This window comes from Embiotoca jacksoni, unplaced genomic scaffold (assembly GCF_022577435.1).
Source record: "Embiotoca jacksoni isolate LCO1_2020_lvr unplaced genomic scaffold, fEmbJac1.0.p SCAF_1, whole genome shotgun sequence".
Taxonomy (NCBI): Eukaryota; Metazoa; Chordata; class Actinopteri; family Embiotocidae; genus Embiotoca; species Embiotoca jacksoni.
Genome location: NW_027185229.1, coordinates 16,628,352 through 16,651,159, shown reverse-complemented (window position 1 = coordinate 16,651,159; position 22,808 = coordinate 16,628,352). Strand labels below are relative to the sequence as shown.

Sequence of the window (22,808 nt, the reverse complement as noted above, 5' to 3'; positions counted from 1 at the left end):
GCCACCATCATTAACAGCGATCTGTCTGACAGAATGATGAAATAAGTTGATTTTGCTGTATTACAAATACGCATTACAAATCAGCAAAACTAAAGGACCCTGCAGAGCGTAATTACACTTGTACGGATGTGACTTCAATATATATCAACATTATAATTCAATATGAAGTTCAAACCTTAAATTTAAGGTTTGCAGATTATGAATGCAACGCATCCGGTCATAATGTTTGAAATATATGTCCAGGCAGGCATATATTCTGGGGTTCTTTGAACAGCAGATGTTACTTTACTCATTTGTTCCTGTTGTGGCCTGTTTATGTAATGATGCATGCTAAAGTCACACAGTAAATTCAGTCACACCAATGATTCAGCAAACTAAAATCCAAATTTTACAATTTACACTGCAAATGTTTCACAGCTGTAATTCATAGCCCTTATTCTAAATTACACTTCCATTTACTGTAAATGCTTAATGATAATAATACTGTAATTACTACACTATATGCTGTATTACTAGCAGCCTGTTTCATATAGAACTTGGTGTGATTTTCCCAGCCGCTCTTGCTTCTTTTTCCATTTTAGTTAAGGTTACTGTACATACTGTGCCTCCTTGTGTCCTTTGTTGAAATAGCTTGCACATTAATACACTTGCACACCCACACACACACACACACACACACACACCATATTTGTTGTGTCTTTTTGTGGTGTTGGCTGTTTGTAGTAGCTTATTGTAGGAAATGTATGTCCTTGGAACTGAGGCCTCTTCCTGCTGTGAGCACGCTTCCCCTTCTCATTCCAGCCACCCATCTGCCCGCCTAACCCCACGTCACCCTCTCTTAACTCTCAGTACCATTGTACCTTCAGATCGTCTCTTACATCCCAGTAACATCACCTGACAGCTCCTATTTTCTCAAGTGGTCTTTCCCAGTGGCCACCCACCTTGCTCTCCCTCCTAACCTGTCCCCCCCGCCCCCTTCCCCTCTCATATGCCCGGCCTAGCTCGCTCTACCAGACACTAAGGGAAATGATCAGCCTAGTGGCCTGCATGAATAGAGCTGCTGTGCTGCAGGTCTACACGCGTGTGAGGTGCTGTAGTAGGTAGGGTCTGGACTGAACCCCCGGTCCTGAAGCGTGTCAGTTCAGTCCGGTTTCTTCTGTCTGAACAACCCTGCTAGCTCCTTCCCTCTCACCCACTTGATTAAAACACTGTTAGCTTCCCCTCCTTCTGCTTGGCACTCAAACCTGTCCCCCCCCCCCCCCTTTTTTTTTTGCCCGGCTAATTTTTGCCTGTCTGACTGCATGTCTGCCACTCTCAGGCTCAGCAGCAGATGCACATGGTTCCATGTTTCAGAGAGGTGCATCCTGCATTAGCTGTGTCAGAGGCAATTGTCACAGGCGCCTCTATAATCTCTCATGTCGTTGGACAATGAACACAGCGTGAGCTCCTCTGGGTTCACTGTATTGTTTTCTTGTGATTGTCTCTTTATGTTCTGGTTCTAATGTCTTTTTTTTTTTACTTTTTCTTGTGTGTGCTCGTCTCCTGATTCCAATGTCGTCTTCACTTGTCCCATCATCCCCTACTCTGCTACCTTTTCCTCTCCCTGTCTGCAGTCTAGCTCCCAGGTAAGTAAGTAAGCCCCTGGTCCCATCGCAGCCCCATCTCTGCCTATATCCATCCTAACTCTGGTGCTTAAACCTGTGAGTTATCTCAGCAATGTCATGTTAACATGAAGCTATCAATTCATCTCTGATGCTCATCCCTTGTTGCCGTCCTGGTGATTTCATGACTGGTACTATTTTGAAACAAGAGTCACTCAAAATGCACTAGACATGACTACCAATTACACTGTACTTGTTCTGATGGGTTGTGTTTGTTGTTTTTGTTCTGTATATGATGTACCCTACTCACATGTCTATTGACTATTGATGTAACTCTATTGCCTCAGGAATGTATTCGTATTTCTTACTAAATCATCTGTTCTTTAATTACGGAGTGCATAGCATTCAGAAAAATGGTTGGCCTGGAAATGCTAAGATGTTGTGGTCTTACAGACAAGGAGGCAAAGATCAGACTAAGAAGGGTCCAAACATCAAATTGGGACCACAAGGGGACAAGAAAGGCTTAGGACAGGACCCTCGTAAAGACAGCGCCTTAGATGGTGGTCACCACTTAAAGGTGAGAATTTACCCTGGAGAAATATTAACCACTGATTATGCACAGTTTTGCACTTGGCTAATGAAATGAAATGGGTGTCGACAATGTACATGTGTGTCTTTTGTGTGGTCCAACATACCACTTGGTGTCTGTCAGTTGGAGGAGATGATGAACACGCTGGAGAGGACACGGCAGGAACTGGATGCCACAAAGCAGCGTCTCTCCTCCACACAGCAGTCTTTGCAGGAGAGGGACACCCACCTCACCAACATGAGGCAAGAGCGCAGGAAACAGCTGGAGGAGATCCTTGAAATGAAGTTAGTACCGTTGTGTGACACAAAGCCATGGATTAATTACAGAAAATGTAATCCAGTTTCTCCTTGTACCACCAAAATCAGTTAGTTGCACAAAAACATTACAATGCATTATTTTTACACTTCAAATGAACTAAAACTAGTTGTGTCTTCCTGTTTTGGGTCTCTATGCTAAGCTAACCTGCTGCTGTCTATGGTTTCTTACTTAAGAGAGATCAGAGTGAATGTTGTCATCTCACACACAGCAAGAAAAACAAAAAATAATATTTATCAAAATGTCCTTTATCATCATTTTGTTTTTTTAAAAGAGAACCTTGGCATTATTAGTTTTAGTTGCTCATAGACAGTGTTTGACATTGGCTTAGTTAAAATAGGTTGTGGCAGTTTAACAGTACTTTGGTTAAAAAGTAAAGTATGACTACATTTTATGTAGTGTTTTTTACAGGATACAAGTGCTGATGCCATACTGTTTTTTTTCTTCCAGACAACAAGCTCTGCTGGCAACCATCAGTGAGAAGGATGCTAATATTGAACTGCTGGAACTGTCTGCCTCCAATAAAAAGAAGACCCAGGAGGAGGTGCTGGCCCTCAAGAGGGACCGCGACAAGCTGATGCACCAGCTCAAACAACATGTTAGTACTGCAGTAAAATGTCAAGGAAATGTTCTCTCTGCACTGATGCTGGTTGCCAGGCAATGTTAATCAAATTGAAAAATATAGCTGCATAAGGCAGCTAGCCAATTCTTTCATTTCATCTACAGGGTTGTCACAGACGTGCATTGAAGGCCACTTTTTGAGTTCAGTTTTGGTACTTTTCCCAAATGATGTGTCTTGTTTCGCTGAGTCAGAGCGATTTTTATGACTTTTGGGTCAACTCAAATCTCTCTTTATCCCAGAGCAGTCCCGATCATGTTATATATTTTCATTCGTCTCTAACAAGTAGATTAGCTAATATTTTCTCTATTAATATGTCATAACATTTTTATATTTTCAAATTGGGCAATTAAGGTTTTACATACAGTAGCTAAAAGCAAATATACTCAATTTATAGGCATAATAATGACATCCAAGGCTTGTAAGAACTTGAGTTTTGCATCCTAGACTCAAATTGTTCTCACAGCATTCAAGTCTCAAATCTTCATTTATTTTATTTTCGTATGACTTGAGTCCAACTCTCAAGTCTACAGCTAATTTATGAATTACACAACTTAAGTTCTCATTATGTTCCTGGCACATACTGATAATTAATATGTAACATGTTAATTGAGTTCTGAAACTACTTATGTAATTTATTTACATTTATAACAAGGTAGATACAAAACTTTGAGGTTAGTAAGTAACAAAAATACTGTTTAACACATAGACTATTTTACTAGAGAGCCATGCTGTTGTAAGAGGTCCAGAATACGGTTTGGCAATGTTTTGCTGAAAAAAGTAAGGCCTCCCCTGAAAAAAGACATTGTGTAGATGGCAGCAAATGTCACTCTAAAACCTGTAGATATCGTTCAGCATTGAAGAGTTACTTGTTGCCAAGAGTTAGATGAGAAGATTGATATCACTCTCATTAGTCAACACGTAGTTTAATTTAGGAGAAGGTTAGCTTAGTTTAGCATAAAGACTAAAAAAGTGTAAGAAAATCCAGAAAGTATGGAAGTCTCCTAAATCCAAAAGTTTAAATTTGTATGATTTGCAAACATAAGGTTTTAATTTAGCCATAGGGGTGCAGGGAGGTGGATTTTGTAACTTTTGGACAGAGCCAGGTTGTTCCCGTTTGGTGTATTTGCTAAAGAAAACCACACTGGCCTTAAAAATAACTACAAAGAATAATCAGCTGAGACATTTTGAAAATCTGAACATTTTAAGGCTCAATGTTAATTGGGCGGTTGTTGCACTAAATTCTATTGTAAGGTGTCTCTGTTTTATGTTCTGTGAAGGAATAATATTCTCCATAACAGCTGCAGATCATCCTGCACTCACCACTTTCCTCTTCCCACAGACACAAAGCAGAATGAAGCTGATAGCTGACAACTATGAAGACGAGCAATATCATCAACATGCTCCTCACCACCCCCAGGCTCAGCCCCCGCATGCTCAGCCTCAGCAGCAGCCCCAGTACCCCCACCCTGCCCATGCCCAGCAGACTCCATATCAACACGCCCCACACCCGCAACACCCGCAACACCCACAACACCCGCAACACCCACAGCACCCACAGCACCCACAAGCCCCTCCACAGCACCCACATCCACAACAGCCACAACCCCAGTACCCTCACCCACAGCATCCACAGCACCCGCAGCACTCGCAGCACCCGCAGCACCCCCAACCACCTCCCCAGCACCAACAGCACCCACGCCCCCCGCAGCCCCAACACCCTCACCAACAGCACCCCCAGCATCCTCCACAGCACCCACATGGACATCCCCAGCCGCAGCACCCCCATCCTCAGCACCCACATGGCCCTCCCCAGCAAGGACCACACCCCCAACATCCACATCCACAGCACCCTCAACACCCGCTCCACGCCCAGCACCCACGTCACCCATCGCCCCACCATCGTGGAGGGCCAGTCCGAGGACCCCCACATGCAGGTCACCGCCCCTCCCCTGACCAGGTTAGATATCTCCCATGTCACCTATCTCATTCAATATCATATAGTGTGTCGTTTCAAAGGTCAACAATGTTGCTAAATATTGGGAACTTTTTGAACAACTTTTTGATGTACATCTGTTAAAATGCCTACATGAGGTGACTTGTTGGATAGTCAGAAAGAGCTTTGTTAAAAGCTTAACTAAGAGACACCAAACACCCACAAAGACACAGAGGTCTCTAAAACACAAAGAGCAAAAGACATGCAAAACAACTTCTAAGGGACACCAAAAATCGATTATCAAAAAATAGATGACCAATTTTTTACAAGTTTACTAGTTGATTGATTAATTGTTGCTGCCCTACTTTAAAGTTTAAAAAAATTGGATCACATTAGCCAATATTCCTTTCAAAATTGTTACAGCTAGCTGCATGTAGCACAATGATGTGGTTCCAGTAGAGCTTTGGTAATTAGTTGAATAGTCAAATAGTCAGTCATTAGAAAAGTAACTCTTTTTTTTTTTTTTACCAGATGCTCAAATATGAGTATTTATCGTTTCCCTTTGCCCTCTATGATGATGGAAACTGAATATTTTGGGGGTTTGGATTTTCAGAACAAACAAACACTTGTTAATATGCCTGTTTTCGTAGCCACAAAAGTAAATCAGGAAAATAATTGCCAGAGTAATTCCATCCATCCATTATCTATACCCGCTTTATCCTGAACATGGTCACGGCTGCCAGATTAATTGAAGAGGGGAATAATCGTTAGATGCAGCCCCTCGTCCCCAGATGTTTGTATTGATGAGAATTAAGGCATCTTTCTTCCATATTCAGGCTACATCGTAAAAAATATATATATTCTTGGAAAATCTTTATCAAAATCTCCACCGTAGAAACTTTGAAAACATATCCTCAAGAGGAAACATTGTACTTACTCGTCTTACCTGAAACTTACTTGAACTTTTAAACACGCTTGTGTTTGTTTCACCTTGCCTGATGTGCCAGTGACGTCTTTTGATCAGCAGTTACTCCAGTTTCTGTCTCCTTTCTCCTCCTCATGTACAACACTGCCGACAACAGGATGACGAGGAGGGCATTTGGGCATAATCCTTGCTGTGACAACCAAAGCTCTAATGTTGTTTTGAGGGGTGAGATACATTTAATACTTTCTGACTTTATATTTCTGAATATTTCTGTCTGTCTGCAGTGTCTGCTGTGTTATGTAACAAACTGAACAGCTTCATGACATGTAGACTTTTGTATTTTATTATTTGTCATTCAGATGATTCAGTCACTACTGGAGGAGCACAGCCATGCCATGATGTTGAAACACTACCAGACTAATCATTTATTACTCCCACTCAATCAATGCTCAGCAGTGGGACTTTTTTTTTCTTGTCTGTTTTTTTTAAATCTTTTTTTTGAGGAGGTGAGGGCACTCAGGTGTGCAGGTCATGAATGGAGGCTGACAGCTAAGCAGGTAATTTCACACCATGATTTAGACACACAGTGTAATTAATAAAATAAAAAAAAGAGTGCATTGACCTGGTATTTTTCCAAACTGCAGTTTACACTGTTGTCTTCTTCGTGTTGTGCTCAAGGTGATGTGGGACCTCTTCTCAGTGTGAACAGGAAAAGACGTCCTCCACTTCCTTCACACACAACCACAGATACACAACATGGACAGAGACAGATGTTCTTTGTGTGTTAGCTTGTAGCTCGGACAGTCATGTGATCAACATGGCAGCCCTGCATCAGAGGTCTCACAGAGGTCACCTCACCTGTCTGGCACCTGCTGAATGAGCCCTCTTCATCCACCCATCAGAGATCTCGTGACTGTCTGCCAGCCCAGTATTATTTTTTCCTCCTTCCTTTGACTGGTTCAAGATCATGGTCGTCTCGCTGTCCGTTTCAGCTGCCTGATTGACTCCTCTGGCTCTGGTCGGCTCCTCAGCCGGACTCTGTCACGGTTTCTCGATCCTCACTGCCCTTCTGACCCACCTGGTGACATCTGACCCCTCTACCTGGCTATCATGACCCTCAGTGTGCAGAGCCTCTTCTGTTGTCTTAATCATCTGATTGTGTTGATGAGCTATATTCACCCTTTGTGGCACACAGTGACCTCTTTTTTTACCTTTACACATGCCCCACCCACCATCCATCTCTAGAGAGTCTCATTCTCAGCATTTGCAAGTGTGATATTGTGACCCTTTATAAGTATGTTCCACACACACCTCATCTGAGTGGTTTTAGGTTTTCTATTGTCATTTCTTGTTGGCAAAAAGAAGAGCTGTGAGCTGACTGATAGTACGCCTTCAGCCTTGCCTGCAGCATCGAGGCTTTCCTTGGCTGCATGAGCGTGCCCCTCCAGTTCTTGGGCTTGTTGTAGCCTTAAGGATGTGGCTGCCACTGACGTTTTACTTCATGTTACCTCATTTAAATCGGAAGTAGTCAAAAAAAAAAAAAAGAAAAAAAATTAATCTATGCAGATGTCAACATAAGAGTGAATGCCTTTTTATTTTCCATCCTTATATCAAACTGTAATTAACCATCCAATCAGAGTGGCCAAGAGAGTGGTCAGACAATACTCATCAGATTATTTAGATTTTTTTGAGACTATGCACCTCTGTGTTGCAGGATTTTTTTACTAATGGTGCTTCTGCTGGTGCTCAAACTAAATGGTGTCAGAAGACCTGATCCGGAGCATATTTTAGTCCTTTTACAGTAAAGGGACTTGATCCCACAAGGGGCTTCATAAACAACTGTAAAAGACTGCTTTGTACATATGATTTGACAAAGGGGGCTTCGTGGGCAAAGATTACTTCAAGACCCACACACAGAGGCAATTTCCCTCGACAAATACTGATACAACAAGAATCATTATAGACTATGGAGGGAAGGCAGTTTCCAATAGATGTTTTCCCTGCGGGTCTATTTGTACCACTGACACCCCAGTCTCTGACCCACAGTATGCTCCTGCTCCCCTCTCCCTTGTACTCTTCCAGCAGTAGTCTGTGACCTCCCCAAACATAGTGAAATGTTTTCTCCTTCTCAACAAGGTGGCCTGTGCCTCGTAAAAACTGTACACATATGATAGATATGCATATATTATACATATAGAGAGAAATCTATAGAGTGTGTCTATACGTGGTCAGAAAATCGTTTCAAACTGACAAAGATACTATATGTTTTTTTTCCTTCATGGTTATTTTTCTAACTGGCTGGAGGTCAGAGAGATGTCTTATTCAGAGCGTTGAGTGGTGTGATTTTCCTCTCATTTGTACTTTATGAGAAAAGCCCTCAGCAGCGAGTTAACATTCCCTGTCTGAAAATACAGGACAGCCCAAAAGAAAAATAGAAAAGCTTTAGAGCAGATCAGTCTATCCAAATCTATGTAGAAGTCTAGAAAAGACAACATTATTACATTCCTTTCTTAATGTGAAAACAACTCAGTTGAAGACCACTTGGCCTGTGGTGACAACTTTGAATGAAAAAATAGTTGGTTTTTTTTGTTTTTTTTTGCAGCTCACACAGGTAGCAATGAGATTATGTCTGCTGCGCTCAGCAGTCAGAAGCTTGCACTTGTGAGTGAGGACTATCACAGTTAACATCCAAGTGGAGGTTTGAGTGACTCTGTCTGGATGCATTTCTTTCGTGTTTGTTGTCGTCGTCGTCGTCTTGTATACAGAAGTGGTGACGTATGTGACCGTGACAGCTGATTACGTAGAAAAACCCACACACATTGTTACAGTATAATGGAAATATGAAGTAGACTGTTACTATCCTCACTTCCTCTCCCTCTCCTCATGGTGCCTGTGTGTCTCCCTTATATGGCCAAGTGTTGGTTGTTGTATATAAACGTCTATGTTCATCGACCCATCTTCCACAAACCGAGGTGATCCATGCTGCATCCTCTGTGTGTCTGCTTCCCACGTGAACCTTTACAGCTCCTGTCACTGACCAAGAATCAACAGATCGTGTAAAACTTTGGTGTTTGTGTTTACAAATGTTAAGAAAAAAGTCCTGATTTGGATTGATTTTTTTTTTTTTTTTTTTTTTTAATGGAAGACAATGCAAACAGACAGAGGAGCAAAAAAAAAAATTTAAAAAAAAAATCCTCTTACTTCATCAGGGGGGATGACGTACGAATCCTCCATTTTCAGGTCCTTATCTACTGAATACTTGAAGTAGGGAGTTCTCCTACCATGAAATAGCATATATGATTTACATGGTAGACAACATGAAACATTTCAATTGTGCCCATGCATGCTGATTTTTACATAATGTGCCAACTGAAAGTGATGATGTAAGGATAATCTCCTGTTCTCTATGCAGAGCGATTTCTCTACCGTTGTGTCAAAAAGGTTTAGGAGACACCGAGGCTTAGAGGCTGGGGCTGGTTTCCTGGGCTTAGACTAAAGACTAATCCTGGTTGTGAATGGCTGATGTTGCATTCGGCATGCGGCGCGGTCGAGAAGGCGAGGCTTCATCTGTGCCTAGAAGCAGCTGTGTAGAAAGACTTGAAAAAGCCTGTAGATTCACCAGTAATTTTCAAAAAGGCCTTCAAAAGAAAAGTATGAAAAGCCTAACATACATTTTCACTTTATTGTTGTGAGCAAGTCGTTTTTCTTTCACTGTACGTCGCTGAAAATTTTGGATTAAACAAATCACTGTGACCAACGCCAGAAACATTTTTGTTTGACAGAACAGATAATTGCATTTACTTTTTTATTATTGATTTTTGTATTTAAGTTAGCTTTATTTTTTCTATTATTTTAGCTTATTGAATATGCCAGTTTGAGACTGTACTATTTGTATAAGTAAATGTTTTGAGCTGTACAGTAAAGACCTAGGAACAAATTAAATGTGTGTCCAGCATGCTGAATGATTATTGGTGTGAACGTGAGCTAATCTCCCATGATGCATCATTCGTCATACATTAATTGCATCTGCATCATGCATTGTGACGGTGTGATGTTGTGTTCGAGAGTGATGTGTGTCTCACTTACTGTGTCCCCTTAGTAGACAGCCTGTGCAGTTTTGTGAGAGTGCAGCATGTTTTTGGGGTTGCTGGTGTAAATGTATTCAGAAAAGAGAGATGTGTGAGTGCATAACTGCAATTTATTGTTTAGTGTGTGTGTGTGTGTGTGTGTGTGTGTGTGTGTGTGTGTGTGTGTGTGTGTGTGTGTGTGTGTGTGTGTGTGTGTGTGTGTGTGTGTGTGTGTGTGTGTGTGTGTGTGTGTGAGAGAGAGTGAGTGAGTGAGTGTGTTATGAATGCACAAGAGACAAATCTATTTAAAAAAAAAACTTTATCAGAGAAAGACCCTGGAGAAAAAAAGAGAGACTGAGTAAGTTCCGAATGAAGCATGGATACTCTGTAATGTTTTTTGTTTTTTAAACTATAGGAGGCTGTCCTCAGTGCCCCAGTTTGCTATTGTATGTGCTGTATCAGAATATTGCTATTGAGTGTTGGCCAGCTTGTTTATATCCATCAAATAAAGGTGACTTTCTTTCCGTCTTTGTTTGTGACTTTTTACTTCAATTTAAAATCTGTTTAATCTTCATAACCTTCTCCTAATACCGAGTATTTACTTTCATTAAAGCTTCGAGTCCTGAGTTTTAATACTGGCTAATGATGACTGATGCTGAATAACAATGGATGAATGCCATTAGCCTGCAGTAATAATGAGAAATTCTAAGTATGAAGTGTCTTAAAATAGGATATACAGTATTTATTTCAGCTTTAATATCCTGGAAAATGTGCACATAGAGAACGGCCTTAAAAACGCTTTCAACGTTACAGCTTTAGCGCAAATAGTATCGATACTGTGTAAAATAGAGCACACTGAATTGTTTATAAACACATAACTGTACATCCATGTATATTATTTTTGAAGTTCCACCTGTCAGCGTTGTATTCTAGCTGATCCAAATGGCAACAAAAGTACAAATCAATCATGGCTCATTTCCAAATTTGTTCCTTAACTTGCTGTTATGCATCTTAATTTCCTGTTTCTATGGGCTGAACAAACACAGCAGTTGCTGCTGCTTACATGTTTGATGATCCTTTCAGAAATATGCTTGAATGATCATTAAAGTCTGTTTATAATCTGGCACCAAAGGCAAGACTTTTTAACATGCAGCGGGTTTTAACTGAATTAAATTTGACTTGTAAAAGATTACTAAAGTGCAACTTATTATTCAAGATATCTGCAGTTGGATTCTAACAAATAAAAATGACAAACGAAAACATATTCAAATACATTTACTAACTTCAAATTTTTAACAAAGACTTTCCACCAAGTGCAGCAGAAAATTTTCTTTGCTATCCTTTTGCTCTTACTATCTTCACCCAACTGCAAAAGTGAATTAGTTTTTCCCAACTTTTATATACAGTTTAAAGCTGTGTTCAGATTATCCACTTGCTCACTCCATAATGCACTAAAAAGTGAAGAAAAAAAACCCACTCAGATTGTAGATCTACCTGGTGTGCTATATAGTAGACAATTGGCCAATTCAAATGCAGTCTTGATGCCATCCAAATAAAACTGATTTCTCTATCCTCATAATAGAAATCCAACCTCACAGAAGGAGGTGTCCTGTCAACAGTGTGACTCATCTCTTTTCTTTTCTTTATCTTTGTGAAAACATGTTTTGTTGCAGTACTACAGGTGACCACTGGCCTGAAGGGAGAAAGACATGCATGCATATGTTCTTTAGGCCTGAAAATACAGCAGCAAGAAGACATTTTCGAGCGTGCCATTTTTAAAATGAGTATCCAGTTCTCCTCGTTATATCCATAACTGGCACTAACTTTGTGCTATATGCTTTTAAGACTTGCACAAGACCTCATCAGTGTTGTTGTTTTCCCACACTCAAGATAATGACATTGTGAATGTGAATCAAGCACAATATCAAGGAGCTTTTAAAGCCAATTTATTCAGCCACTGACTTTAAATAGTAGAATAAAAATAAATAACTGCAGCAACCAAAGATGTTTTTTAAATAACTTATATTGTTTAAAATACATGACTGCCTAGGATTCACTTGCTTTGTCTGAGCTTGTTTAAGGCCTTACCGAACAGTGGCTCAAGCATTTGGGCATCTGCTGTACGAAACGTCTTTTTCGTTACCTTGGAGCTTCAACGTCCTTTTAGGAAGCTGTCGATCAAACGGTCTCCTCGATCAGAAAGCCAGTAACCCGCCATGGCTGCTACTGCTCCCATGAATACAGATGTGTATACCATGTCTCCCTTGGCTGCAAGTGTGGCCAGAGCACAAAGCACCACCCCAAAAAACATCTGCTGCAGCACCTCCACCTCCTCATCCTGGATATCCTCAAACAGGCCCTTCTCCTGAGCACCTGCAGGGGGAGACAGATGAGTGAAGAGAAGCAGTCAGTTTTCTTTTCTCTGACTAACTGCATGCATGATCAACATTTGATGGCACTCACTGGCCAGCTGCTTCTTCACGCAAACACTGTCTTTGCGGATGAATCCTTCACCACAGTCACAGCGGAAAGAGCCCTCTGTGTTGGTGCAAATCTCATCCAGACCGTGACAGGCGAGCACCCGGTCACCGCATTCATCTATATCTGAGCAAAAGAAAGAAACAAGATCAAATCTCACTGAAGAGTATTCAAATACTGCTGCATGTAATGCCTAAACAACACACACACAAAAAAAGAATCTCTTATTTGTAATTACCCAAACACTTGAACCCTGTCAGTCGGTACCCAGAGGCACATTTCCGGCAGCGAGCTGGTCCACTACCCATACAGCCCACACAGCCCGCATCGCACCCTGAGAAAAGTGTGACCTTTTAATCTTTTTTACAGACTGCACTGCATTCTCAATCTGCTGCAAATAATATAAACGAGTGGAACATGCCACAAAACATGAATAAGATGAGACAGGAAGTGCTATTTCACTTTTAATAACATGTTTCGGTTAGCGTTACTTCTTTCAGATGTTTGAGCTTCTTTGAAGACAATGATGGTCAGAATTTGACAATAGAAGACTGCTATTATTTTTATCTGCTTAGAGTGAAATGTTTCTCTGCGCTTACCTAAAATCTGTTTCGGGTGTTTGCCGGCAAAATTATATTATTTTTAAACTAAATGAATAGAAGTTAAAGGGAAAACAAAAAGCTTTATATTTCTATCAACACTCACACTTATTTGTTAACCAACAATATTATTTATGGGTGTATTCAGATATATTTTGACTTGACTGGCGACAGTTTAACACCATTTATCAGTTTGGGGATCCATTTCCCTGAATTAATAATGAAACAATCACTCATTGAGCAGATCAATAGTAAATGACTTGTTGTAGCTATTCATTGGGCAAAAAACAGTCAATTATTTGCTGCTTTTGGCTTTAATAACATGAGAATTTCCTGGTTCACACTAAGTTGATTAAGTTTTGGTTGGTATCACCCTCTCAGGTAAATTATGATTTCTTTTTTTCAGACACGGCCTAGATTTATTTGTTTTTTTAGTACTTTTACAGTATTATCCTACAAATGTAAGTTTTTTTCACCATCTCTGAGTCACTGACCTCTGCACTCAAAGGATCCTTCTGTATTAAAGCAATAGCTGTTTGGAGAACAGTTTCCCAGTTCGGTGCCACACTCATCAATGTCTGAAACAGATCGAAACATGTATACATTTACTGTCCTGTGTTACAGTTCACGATGATTTCCATGACTCGTACACAAGGCTCTGCATACAGTACCTACACAGGTGTTATTATGGAGTATCCATCCAGCTCTGCATTCCTCACATCGGCCATTTTCTGGCCCTGAACACTTAATGCAGGCATCTGGACAGCTGTGCACCTGAACAGCCAACAGACTCCACAGCCAGGCAGCCAGCAGCAGGTTTCTGTGAAGCCTCTTCACTCCCATCTGGACCGAAGGTAAAGCTCCAAAATATCATGTCATTGTTAAATGGTGCTTGCAAGTTGGGACGATTATGAACTACGTACAGACTGCTGGAGATATAAGTCAGAGGGGGACACATAATGGGGGGGAGGGGGGGGGGGGGGTTATCCCATATCTCATCACCCCTGGCCTTAGGATCATGGATGAGAAAGCAGCTGAATATTTTGTTCATGAAAAACAAAATGAACGGCATTGTTTTTAGTCTTTTAAATGCAATTCCTCTCAATATCAAATTTGTTATGTATTTTGTATTGCTCTATAGAGCACTTTGAATTAACGTGGGTCTGAAGGGGGCCATCTACTATAAATAAACCTGCCTTGTGTACGACTTGCTTTGCATATTTCACGCTTTTATCTACCAATTCTGAATATTTCAAAGGCAACCATTACCGATTTTACCACACCATTTAGGACATCTGACTATCTGAATATATGACAAATATTTTACAAACAAATACGTTCTGCTTGTAAATAATAATTTAAGATTAAACTACCAGAGAAAACATAGAATAAACACTTGTAACAGAGTAATTTTGAATTATGGTATTATTATTATTTTTACTTTACTTTTTACTTACTTTCCCCACTTCTGTGTGGCACATTATAAACCGTATGATAAATAAAACAGTTTCTCCAACGGTTTGAATGGGTTGAATAGACTGTGTGGTTGTGAAGGTTCAAATTTCACACTGAAAACTCAAACAGTAAAACTTGACACTGAAAGAGTCAACACAGCCTTAAAATAAAAATCGAAAGATGAATTGAGAGCGTCTCTTACCTCTGTGTTGCTGGTGTTTCAGCTGAAACTGAGTCTTTTGTAAAGTTTAATCGCAGCCGAGACGCACTTGACACATTTCCAGATTTTGCTGTGTTTGATTACAGACTCTCGCCCAAACATCCCGAGCGAGCGGGGAACGTAATAATCTCTCAGCACCGCCCCTCCGGCATGGAACGAGGCATTTACCAAGCACTTCCGTGTGTCTTTAAAGTGACACCAGATTAAACCAATAAGATCCACCGCTTTCCTCAGACAAACAGCCAATCACAACCCGACATGCTCTATGCGCAAAAACAGCTCGAGCATATTTATTTATAGACATGAGTGGACAGTCGATATAATTAGTCTGTAGGATTTTAAGTTAGACATGTTGCAGTTTAAATAATATATTAATTCTATAGTTTTTCTGCGGTCAATAAATCTCATGAAATTACCAAAACCAACAATGAATTGATCTTAAAAATCTCAGACTCACATGAATGCTGCTCCTTCCTTACAATGAACATGGTCACTGTAGTTTATTGGGTCAGTCTTATACACTGACCTACTGCTGTTAATACTGAAAACAGTCCACAACAAAGAAACTGTTTACTCCTGTTTAGTGTTATTTGATTAAAAAAAAAAAAAAAAAAAAAAAAAAAAAAAAACTACAATACCAAGCTGCTTCAGAACTTTATTTAACATCAGAAGCAGAGATGATTGCACATTTTGGTCTTTTTATGAAATGTGTTGACTCCCACAATACTATAGTAGTATATAGCATATAGTATTCCAATATTATTATGATCAGGATTCCTATGCCTCCAAAGTGTCTCATCTTCATCAAGTCCATGTCAGGTGAGTATGTCCTTCATGGGCATACATGTTCATTATAACATTCACGAGTGATGCAAAGGCTTTGTCCCCAGGTTTTTTTTCCAACTCCAAGATAATATTATCAGTCTATATTCTCCATCCATCGGAGGAACCCAAACTCCACTCTGTCCATGTCATTCTTCCTGGGCCCTTCTCTGTCTCTACGACACCCAGCTCATCTAGAAGAGCTTGAGTCTGAGAGGGAAGCTGGAACAGCGGCAGCCCCTGAAGAACCACTGGTAAAGTCCTGTCACTGCTGTATGACTGTAGTGGGTGGGAGTCAAATTTCAGCAGCAGAAAACGTTCACCAGCCCTGCCCAGCTGCTTGTCTGCTTGAATGATGAACAGGGAGGCCGTGAACATATCCGAGTAAGGGGACGATGACAGTGGTAGATCCTTGTCTCCCCGCTTCATGACACCATCTTCATCCCGGTGGGTCCATTCCTCTGTTTTCTCCAAGGCTTTGTCGGTCAAAACAAGCAAAACCCGTCCACCATGGCTGTTCAGCCTCAGCAGCTGCGAGTGCAGCCATGGCAGAGGCCCCAGAGTGCACTGCTCCTTCCTGCTCCACTGGTCCACAGACACACTGAAGCCCTGGTCGCGGAGGAAGGACCCGAGCTGACATACTGACTCTGAGACGCCATCATACATGTCTGGGGGGCTCAGCAGCACCACATGACCCGTTCTGTCGACTTCAAAGACAAAAAAATAAGTAAATGATGTCAGAGATGTCCTGTATCACTGTGACTATTTAAAAAGAAACTTACTCTGCACAAGTCCTCCATTGTTCCAGCTCCATACCCATTCTATATAAAAAACAAAAAACAAAACTGAAATCACAAGTAAAGATACCTGAGGGTTTATCAGATTCACCACAAGGATATTTATCTCCACAAATAATTGATTCCTTAAACTGTACGAGGCAAATGAACACATTCATACTTAATGAACAATCTCTACCACTAAGATTTGTTCTTCAAGGGGAATGAAAGGACCCTTTGTGGGAATAAGTGCCTGAGGATATTCCTACATGTGGACAGTGCTTATCTTATCATGAACTGGTTACATATTGTACAGCAGAGACATTTAACACTGCTCTGTATTTTTCCTGTAATGCAAGGTTTTTGCACTATTGATAAATGTCTAACACACATGATGCAGAAGAGAAAAGATGAAAACAGTCCAGAGTAAAACTTACTTTTGACCAAGTCATGAAGAAAATAAAACAAGAGTGCAGTCAAGCAAACCAGCAGCATAACACCGACAACCAGGAGACTCCAGCGCCACCTGCCAGCTGCAAGTAGCAAAGAACAAAATTCCCTTCATAAAAAGCTCAACTAACAGGTGATCCATTGTATTTAAGCTAAATATTTATTGTCCCAACCAGCATCAGTTTCTGTGACTATAAACTGTATCAGGCTTACTGTTTTCAAAACAGAACGGACCCAGCTCATGTTGCGCTCCCTTTACTTTCACCTGCATAAATGAATCAACATAAATGAGTTAACTAATCTTCAGTAAAAACTATAACTATGACAGGAAGATGGTTATGAATACTTTACCATCACACAGGGTGTGAGCTGTAGGTTGATGTTTTCAAACACCCCTGTTTTCTCCTAAACGGGACAAAATTGTAAATCTTATTAGTTAATTAAACATGCTTCACGGGAAGACACTGAAAGATCTCAAGAACTTTTGAGTAAATGTGAGTGAAATAATGCACAACACATCTGCAAAATTTCAGTTTGATAATGCAGCAAAAACACTATTTCACTCAGTGCAAACATCCAATATTTCAAATAAGAGCTGGAACAAGATGATACAGAATACATTTGTGATAGTGTCAGACAGTTTGGCAAGGATGTTTCTTAATTTAAAGTACTTATGGGGAAATAAAGGGGCAAAATGTGGATGTTGAAGGGCTCAAACTAAAAGAGACAGGCTGAGTAAGAAGGGCCATGTTTAAATTATTCTTACCCAGTGTCCCTTGCTGTTTTGTTTCCATGTGTCTTTTTTCAGCTGTTGTCTGAAGGTATTTGTCTCCCTGCACCCGTTCCCTCTGTGAGAGAGACACACTTCACCCTCCAGCCTGCAGGGGGCAGACAGGTTCCACGACAGCATTGCGCTATAGTCGGTCATTTTACCAGGGCGCACAGACACCGACACATTTTCCCATATGTTCTTTTGTACGACATGTAGGACATCTAGAGTAGACACAAAGTGAATCATGGCATCAGCATATAAAAGGTAAGCCACCTGCCCCACCATTCATCCTGTGAAGTGAGCAGAAAATAAATGATGGCAATTTATTAAAGAAAACATTAATTCTCACTTGTTTTATTGAAGGGGCAGTGTCGAGTGCGTACAGAGGTCCGTTCATCATCATCCCATACCTACAGCACATATTGACACAAAAGCATGTTTGTCATGCAGTCATAAGACACAAGACTGTTGATAAGTTTGGCAGAAGTAACCATGATGTAAAAGTGACGGTACCTGGAGACACGTGCAGGGGGTCACTGAGTACAGTGGAATGGTCGACCTGTTCCAATTCTGTAAAACAAAATGTAAAGGTGTCATATGTAAGACTTTTAGTTTAAAACATCCAAAAATAAACTGATATTATCCACAGAATGTGAAGAAAGAGCCGGTTTGAAGTAATGTTGAAGACGCCCATGTATTGTTTTGCACAGATGTCTACTAAAGGTGGCGTGCTATTCAGCTAGCCCCGTCTTGTCTCGTAACCCAATGCTTCAACAGGCGATAGTGAGTCACCGTAGTGTCCAGTCTGCCCTCAGTCCGACATGAGAGAAAGAAGGGGATGCGTATTCTAAGCAAGCTGCAACTAACCCTGAAGTCGCTCATTGGTTTGTGAACTGCCGATCTGAAGTCTCGAGGTATTTCAATCATCATCATCTTGCTGTTTGGGAGCCATAAATCATGATATTTGGACAAGCTGGGGAGGAGCGAGGGCGGATTCTGACTCTATCTTCTTGGGAACCCGAGAACACTATGCCCAGCCCACCTATGACAGAAACCTGGCTGCACTACAGGCCTGTCAATCCAAGAGACACACCCCAAAAAGTACCTGCATTTTGCATATCTAATTCAAATCGAATTAATGATGGATGATTGACTTTGTATTTTAATGAGAGAAGTTGAATGGGAGTCTGTTGAGCTGGAGTCTTTTTGTTCAAATGAATGGAACAGTAAACATTAAGATGGATAAAACTTTTGGCAAAAAAAAAGAAGCAAAATAAGTGTTAACTTTGTCATTGCTTTCCAACTCTGGAAACAGACCGGACACCACAGTGACTCACTAGCTCCTCTTCATGTAAAAACAAAGCAGTGTTACAAGTGAGGCTTCAATCCTACATACTGCACCTTTAAACGTAGAATGTGTTACATGAGTTAGACTAGTTACACTGTAACACTGCTTGTAATGGTGCTCTTTTTTTTCTTTTCTTATTTTACTAAGTAAAGGATACGAATACTTCCTCCACCAAAAATAAATACCAAACTGTCAATGCCATCAGATTCAGGCTGTGATATCACTGACCTGACAGTTTCCTTCCTCCTCATACTGGACACACACAGATGGGAGGGTTTTATTCCTGCCCTTAAACAGCAGCTCCACCTGATTCTTCTCTTGGTTTATTACAGTGCTGATTGTAGGGGCTGAAAAGTAAAAAAGGATCAAATGCTTTTGTCCTTAAAGACAAATACAGATGTGAAATGTAACAAGGAAAATTAATACATGTGTGTGGGTTTTTTTACCGTAACACTTTGGCACACGTTTCTGCAGCTCCTTGGAGCACACTGAGAACAAAGAGTGATATGTATGTGTCAATGTTGCCATACAAGTAGTTAAAATTAAAAATAAATAAATAAATTAAAACAACTTTACCTTCATATAGAGAAGGAGCAATAAATTCTCGCATTAGATGTATTGATTTAGGGGGATAAACATACATTTGACTGCTGAACGGAAACCCATCTGGCTTCATAATAACCATGGCAATCTGTAGGGGTCACACACATACACAGAGTTTACAACACAAGGCGTCTGGGACTGAGATTATTATTGTGTAATAATGGCAGTACCTTTGTCTGGTTATGTTGCGCAAGAGCTGCATGATTAACCGTAAACTCCACCTTCTTGCATGTGGGCAGGGTAGCTGCTATTTTGTAACACACCATCACTGATGCTATAGAAACAGAATGCACAGCAGAAGTAGAGTTCAGAAAAGGAACCAGTCAGTCAAGCATTTAAAACTCATCACCTCACCTCCAAAACATCAACAATGACACCAGTAATGACTCATGGTTTTTCCTGCGAACTATGACTGCATTTATTCTGAACCATCAGTCATAACTTCAAAGCATAGCAGATATTTTTGCTGCGACTGATTGTCTGTCTTCCAGACAGCTAATTACTTTTATTGATGCCACTACATTTGAATTTAGCCATTTTAATATTTCCACTTTGAATGACAGTAAGGCTTTGGTCTATAAGGTACATTGTTGTGCTTTTTGCAAAATGTTAACATGGGAAAAGTACAGCAACAATACAACACAATCATTTCCAGAGTAAGGGGTGTGTTTGCGCATTCCTTCTTCCAGTAATAATTTACAACATCCCACGACAGGCTCTTCAATAGCTTACTGTCAAAGCTTGGAAGGCTTTCAAAACAGTTCATGTTTGTAATTACATCACCGTGTGTAACTTTGGCAGAAGAAAAAAGACAAATAGTGAAGATGAATTGTAGTTTGCCTTTATGTCAATCTAAAATTTTTGCAAGTTGATTTTCATGCTGAAATTCGATGAAATCCTGAATGGCGGGATATGACTTACAAACTTGTGGTAGCCTACAATTTGGGAATCAGTCCATAATAACATGAAGGTTAATGAATAGATTGATTAATTTACCTTTTGGATTGCTCGTCTCGTCACTGTTATCCTCCTCATCAGACCCAGAGTGGCCTTCATCCTCCACGTCTTTCTCTGGATGGATATAGATCTCTGTCTCAATCACCAGACACAGTGTACATGTTGTTCTGTCCTCACAGCAGAGCTTGAAATCTGGTTTTATGTTCTGAACATCCACAGTGTTCTTTGGTTCCGAGAGAGACACCTCGTCTTTCATGGTGCAGTCAGAGAGACCCTGAGAGGAGGCAAGATTTATGAGGGAAAATTCTACATTAGTATATTATACATGAGCCTGGACAGCAAATATTTTCTGTTTTGAGGACGATATGATATTCATATGACACTGCTGTGTTGTGACAAGCTATAACAGACATGTTATAGGGTTATAGAAATTACATGGTTAAAGAACAATGTGACAGCTTTAATGTGTATATGTCCAGATGGGACGTCCTGACCTTGACATGAAGTTGATGAACTTACCTCCTAACTTTTGCTATAATGTTAATGCCCAACATATTATTGTAACCAGTAACAGCCTCTCCTATATCCTATAACCTTTTTTTTTTATTTTTTATTTTTTTTAATTGTACATAGTTCTCTGTCACTGTATTTGCTTCATATGTTCTCTCACCCTTTCCATAAAACTCAATACAAAAAAAACCCCGTATAAAATGTACTGCAGCACAAGAAATGTCTTCTTCAGTACCTGTGAGCAAATGACTTCCTCACTTTCATATCCAGAGATTTCCAAACCACAGGCTGACATATGTAGAGTCAGCAAAACACACCAGGCGGACCATCCGGGAAGAAACATTGCACTTTGGAACACTGCAGGAGTCCTACAGCAGTTCTCTACACATATCTTTCTTAAGGAGCAATGCAAAAACCTTGTTCAACAAGTTTATTGTCTTCCTCTCCATCATCGCTTCAGCTGGAGATTGACTTGATGATATTCATTCAGACACTGCATACAGGAAGGGCAGTGAACTGAGACAAACTGTGAGAGCAGAGCTGTGGATGTTACCTGGGTTTCACCTTTGTTTATGACCTAGTGAAGAAGAAATATATATATTAGGCTTTTTGGCTTTGCCTTGAATAAAATATAGCAAATGAAATTTAAACAAACTCCAGTTTAAGTGGCCTTGACAGGCAGTTGTAATCGTGAACTGATCCCTTCTGAAAACACTTCCAAGCATTAAATTAACAGTTTTATGACAAAGGAAAGGAGCATGTTAATGTTACATTACAATCTGTATCAAATTATAGTCAAGTAAGCTGATAGAAATACATTTTTAGTTAGGCTACTTACTGTGTGTTTACTAATCCATTTTAGGTGATCACTCCAAAGTGTGTGTTTCCAGTGGGTGTTCAGCTCTGCACCTTGTCAAGGGAGCCAAAGAATGCTCGAGTCATGTGAACATTGCACTATGCAGCTCGTCACTGTCTTGACTCAGGAGACACCCCACCCCCTGTCTCACCGTCTCTCTCATTTTATGCGTCGATCTGATTTAGTCTCAGCAAATGTGCGTCATCCTGAAACTTCCTACTCTGTATTCCTAAATATTGTGTAACCAACGAGAACCACAATGGTCAAAGTCCACAACTATCTATTTTTTTCAACAAGGCTCTGTCTTGAACCCTTGATTTTAGTTTTTGTATACAGATAACAAGGGAGGAGTTTAACAAGTGAACACTTCACAGCTGGTGTTTGTGGGTTTAAATTTGTAACTTGTTCCTTGTCTTGTTACATGGATTTCGCAAAGATTCCTCATTTTGCAGTTCCCAGTAAACTGCGGCCAAACGAACAAGTTTATCACCCCCGCTCAAAAGAATGCACATACCTTTGACCCGCACTAAGAATTCACTGAGTAAGAACGATCCTAGAAGCAACATAATGCTTCACAGAGCAGCTCAACCGGTTTAACCACATAATGTTAAACAAAACACACAAAAAATAACAGGCCTGCCCCTCGAGAAATGTGTTCACAGTAAAATGGAAAAAACAACAACACACTTTGTACTTTGTAAACTGATGTGGAAGACATATTTTTTTACAACATGGGTAAGTTTCACTTCACAACATTTAATTGATTTCTGTAGTCAGTAGATTAAGATAAGACCTCTTCTTTGTTTAAACAAAGGCGAGGTGAATAAATAAGAATAAATATGCAGTTAATGGAGCAGAATGACCTCCAACTCTGCTGCGCACTGTCAAATCTTAACTTAAGCTCTGAACA

General features: G+C 40.3%; 3 protein-coding genes across 8 annotated transcripts in view; 1 reads left to right on the top strand and 2 right to left on the bottom strand.

Moving 5' to 3' along the window:
• erc2 (ELKS/RAB6-interacting/CAST family member 2) overlaps nt 1-10,576 on the top strand; it is a 41,790-nt gene extending 31,214 nt beyond the window's left edge. For 4 of the 5 annotated variants that reach the window (XM_069143544.1, XM_069143549.1, XM_069143566.1 and 1 more), the window contains 8 exons: nt 1,614-1,625; nt 2,055-2,178; nt 2,314-2,474; nt 2,956-3,103; nt 4,467-5,084; nt 6,143-6,210; nt 6,345-6,542; nt 6,664-10,576. In XM_069143544.1, the coding sequence (XP_068999645.1) occupies nt 1,614-1,625; nt 2,055-2,178; nt 2,314-2,474; nt 2,956-3,103; nt 4,467-5,084; nt 6,143-6,169 (1,090 nt within the window). In that variant the 3' untranslated portion in view covers nt 6,170-6,210; nt 6,345-6,542; nt 6,664-10,576. The remainder of the gene's footprint in view (nt 1-1,613; nt 1,626-2,054; nt 2,179-2,313; nt 2,475-2,955; nt 3,104-4,466; nt 5,085-6,142; nt 6,211-6,344; nt 6,543-6,663) is intronic. The other variant, XM_069143557.1, reaches the window with a different exon arrangement.
• An 824-nt stretch (nt 10,577-11,400) lies between these two features.
• On the bottom strand, nt 11,401-14,892 carry LOC138194630 (protein disulfide isomerase Creld1). 2 transcript variants are annotated; one of them, XM_069143523.1, is made up of 6 exons: nt 14,787-14,892; nt 13,801-13,989; nt 13,624-13,707; nt 12,769-12,864; nt 12,516-12,656; nt 11,401-12,425 (listed from the first exon to the last, which is right to left on the bottom strand). In XM_069143523.1, exons 2-6 carry the CDS (start codon nt 13,970-13,972, stop codon nt 12,205-12,207), a joined length of 714 nt encoding a protein of 237 aa, XP_068999624.1. In that variant the 5' UTR covers nt 13,973-13,989; nt 14,787-14,892; the 3' UTR covers nt 11,401-12,204. The 2 variants fall into 2 exon arrangements, with proteins under 2 accessions (XP_068999624.1, XP_068999633.1); XM_069143532.1 differs by having other exon boundaries at nt 13,801-13,972.
• A 578-nt stretch (nt 14,893-15,470) lies between these two features.
• il17rc (interleukin 17 receptor C) lies at nt 15,471-22,776 on the bottom strand. The gene is made up of 14 exons (XM_069143507.1): nt 21,278-22,776; nt 20,572-20,806; nt 19,746-19,849; nt 19,549-19,663; nt 19,419-19,460; nt 19,201-19,319; nt 18,138-18,194; nt 17,974-18,034; nt 17,619-17,845; nt 17,204-17,257; nt 17,066-17,117; nt 16,840-16,935; nt 16,409-16,447; nt 15,471-16,333 (listed from the first exon to the last, which is right to left on the bottom strand). Exons 1-14 carry the CDS (start codon nt 21,383-21,385, stop codon nt 15,729-15,731), a joined length of 1,914 nt encoding a protein of 637 aa, XP_068999608.1. The 5' UTR covers nt 21,386-22,776; the 3' UTR covers nt 15,471-15,728.
• Between the last annotated feature and the right edge of the window lie 32 nt (nt 22,777-22,808).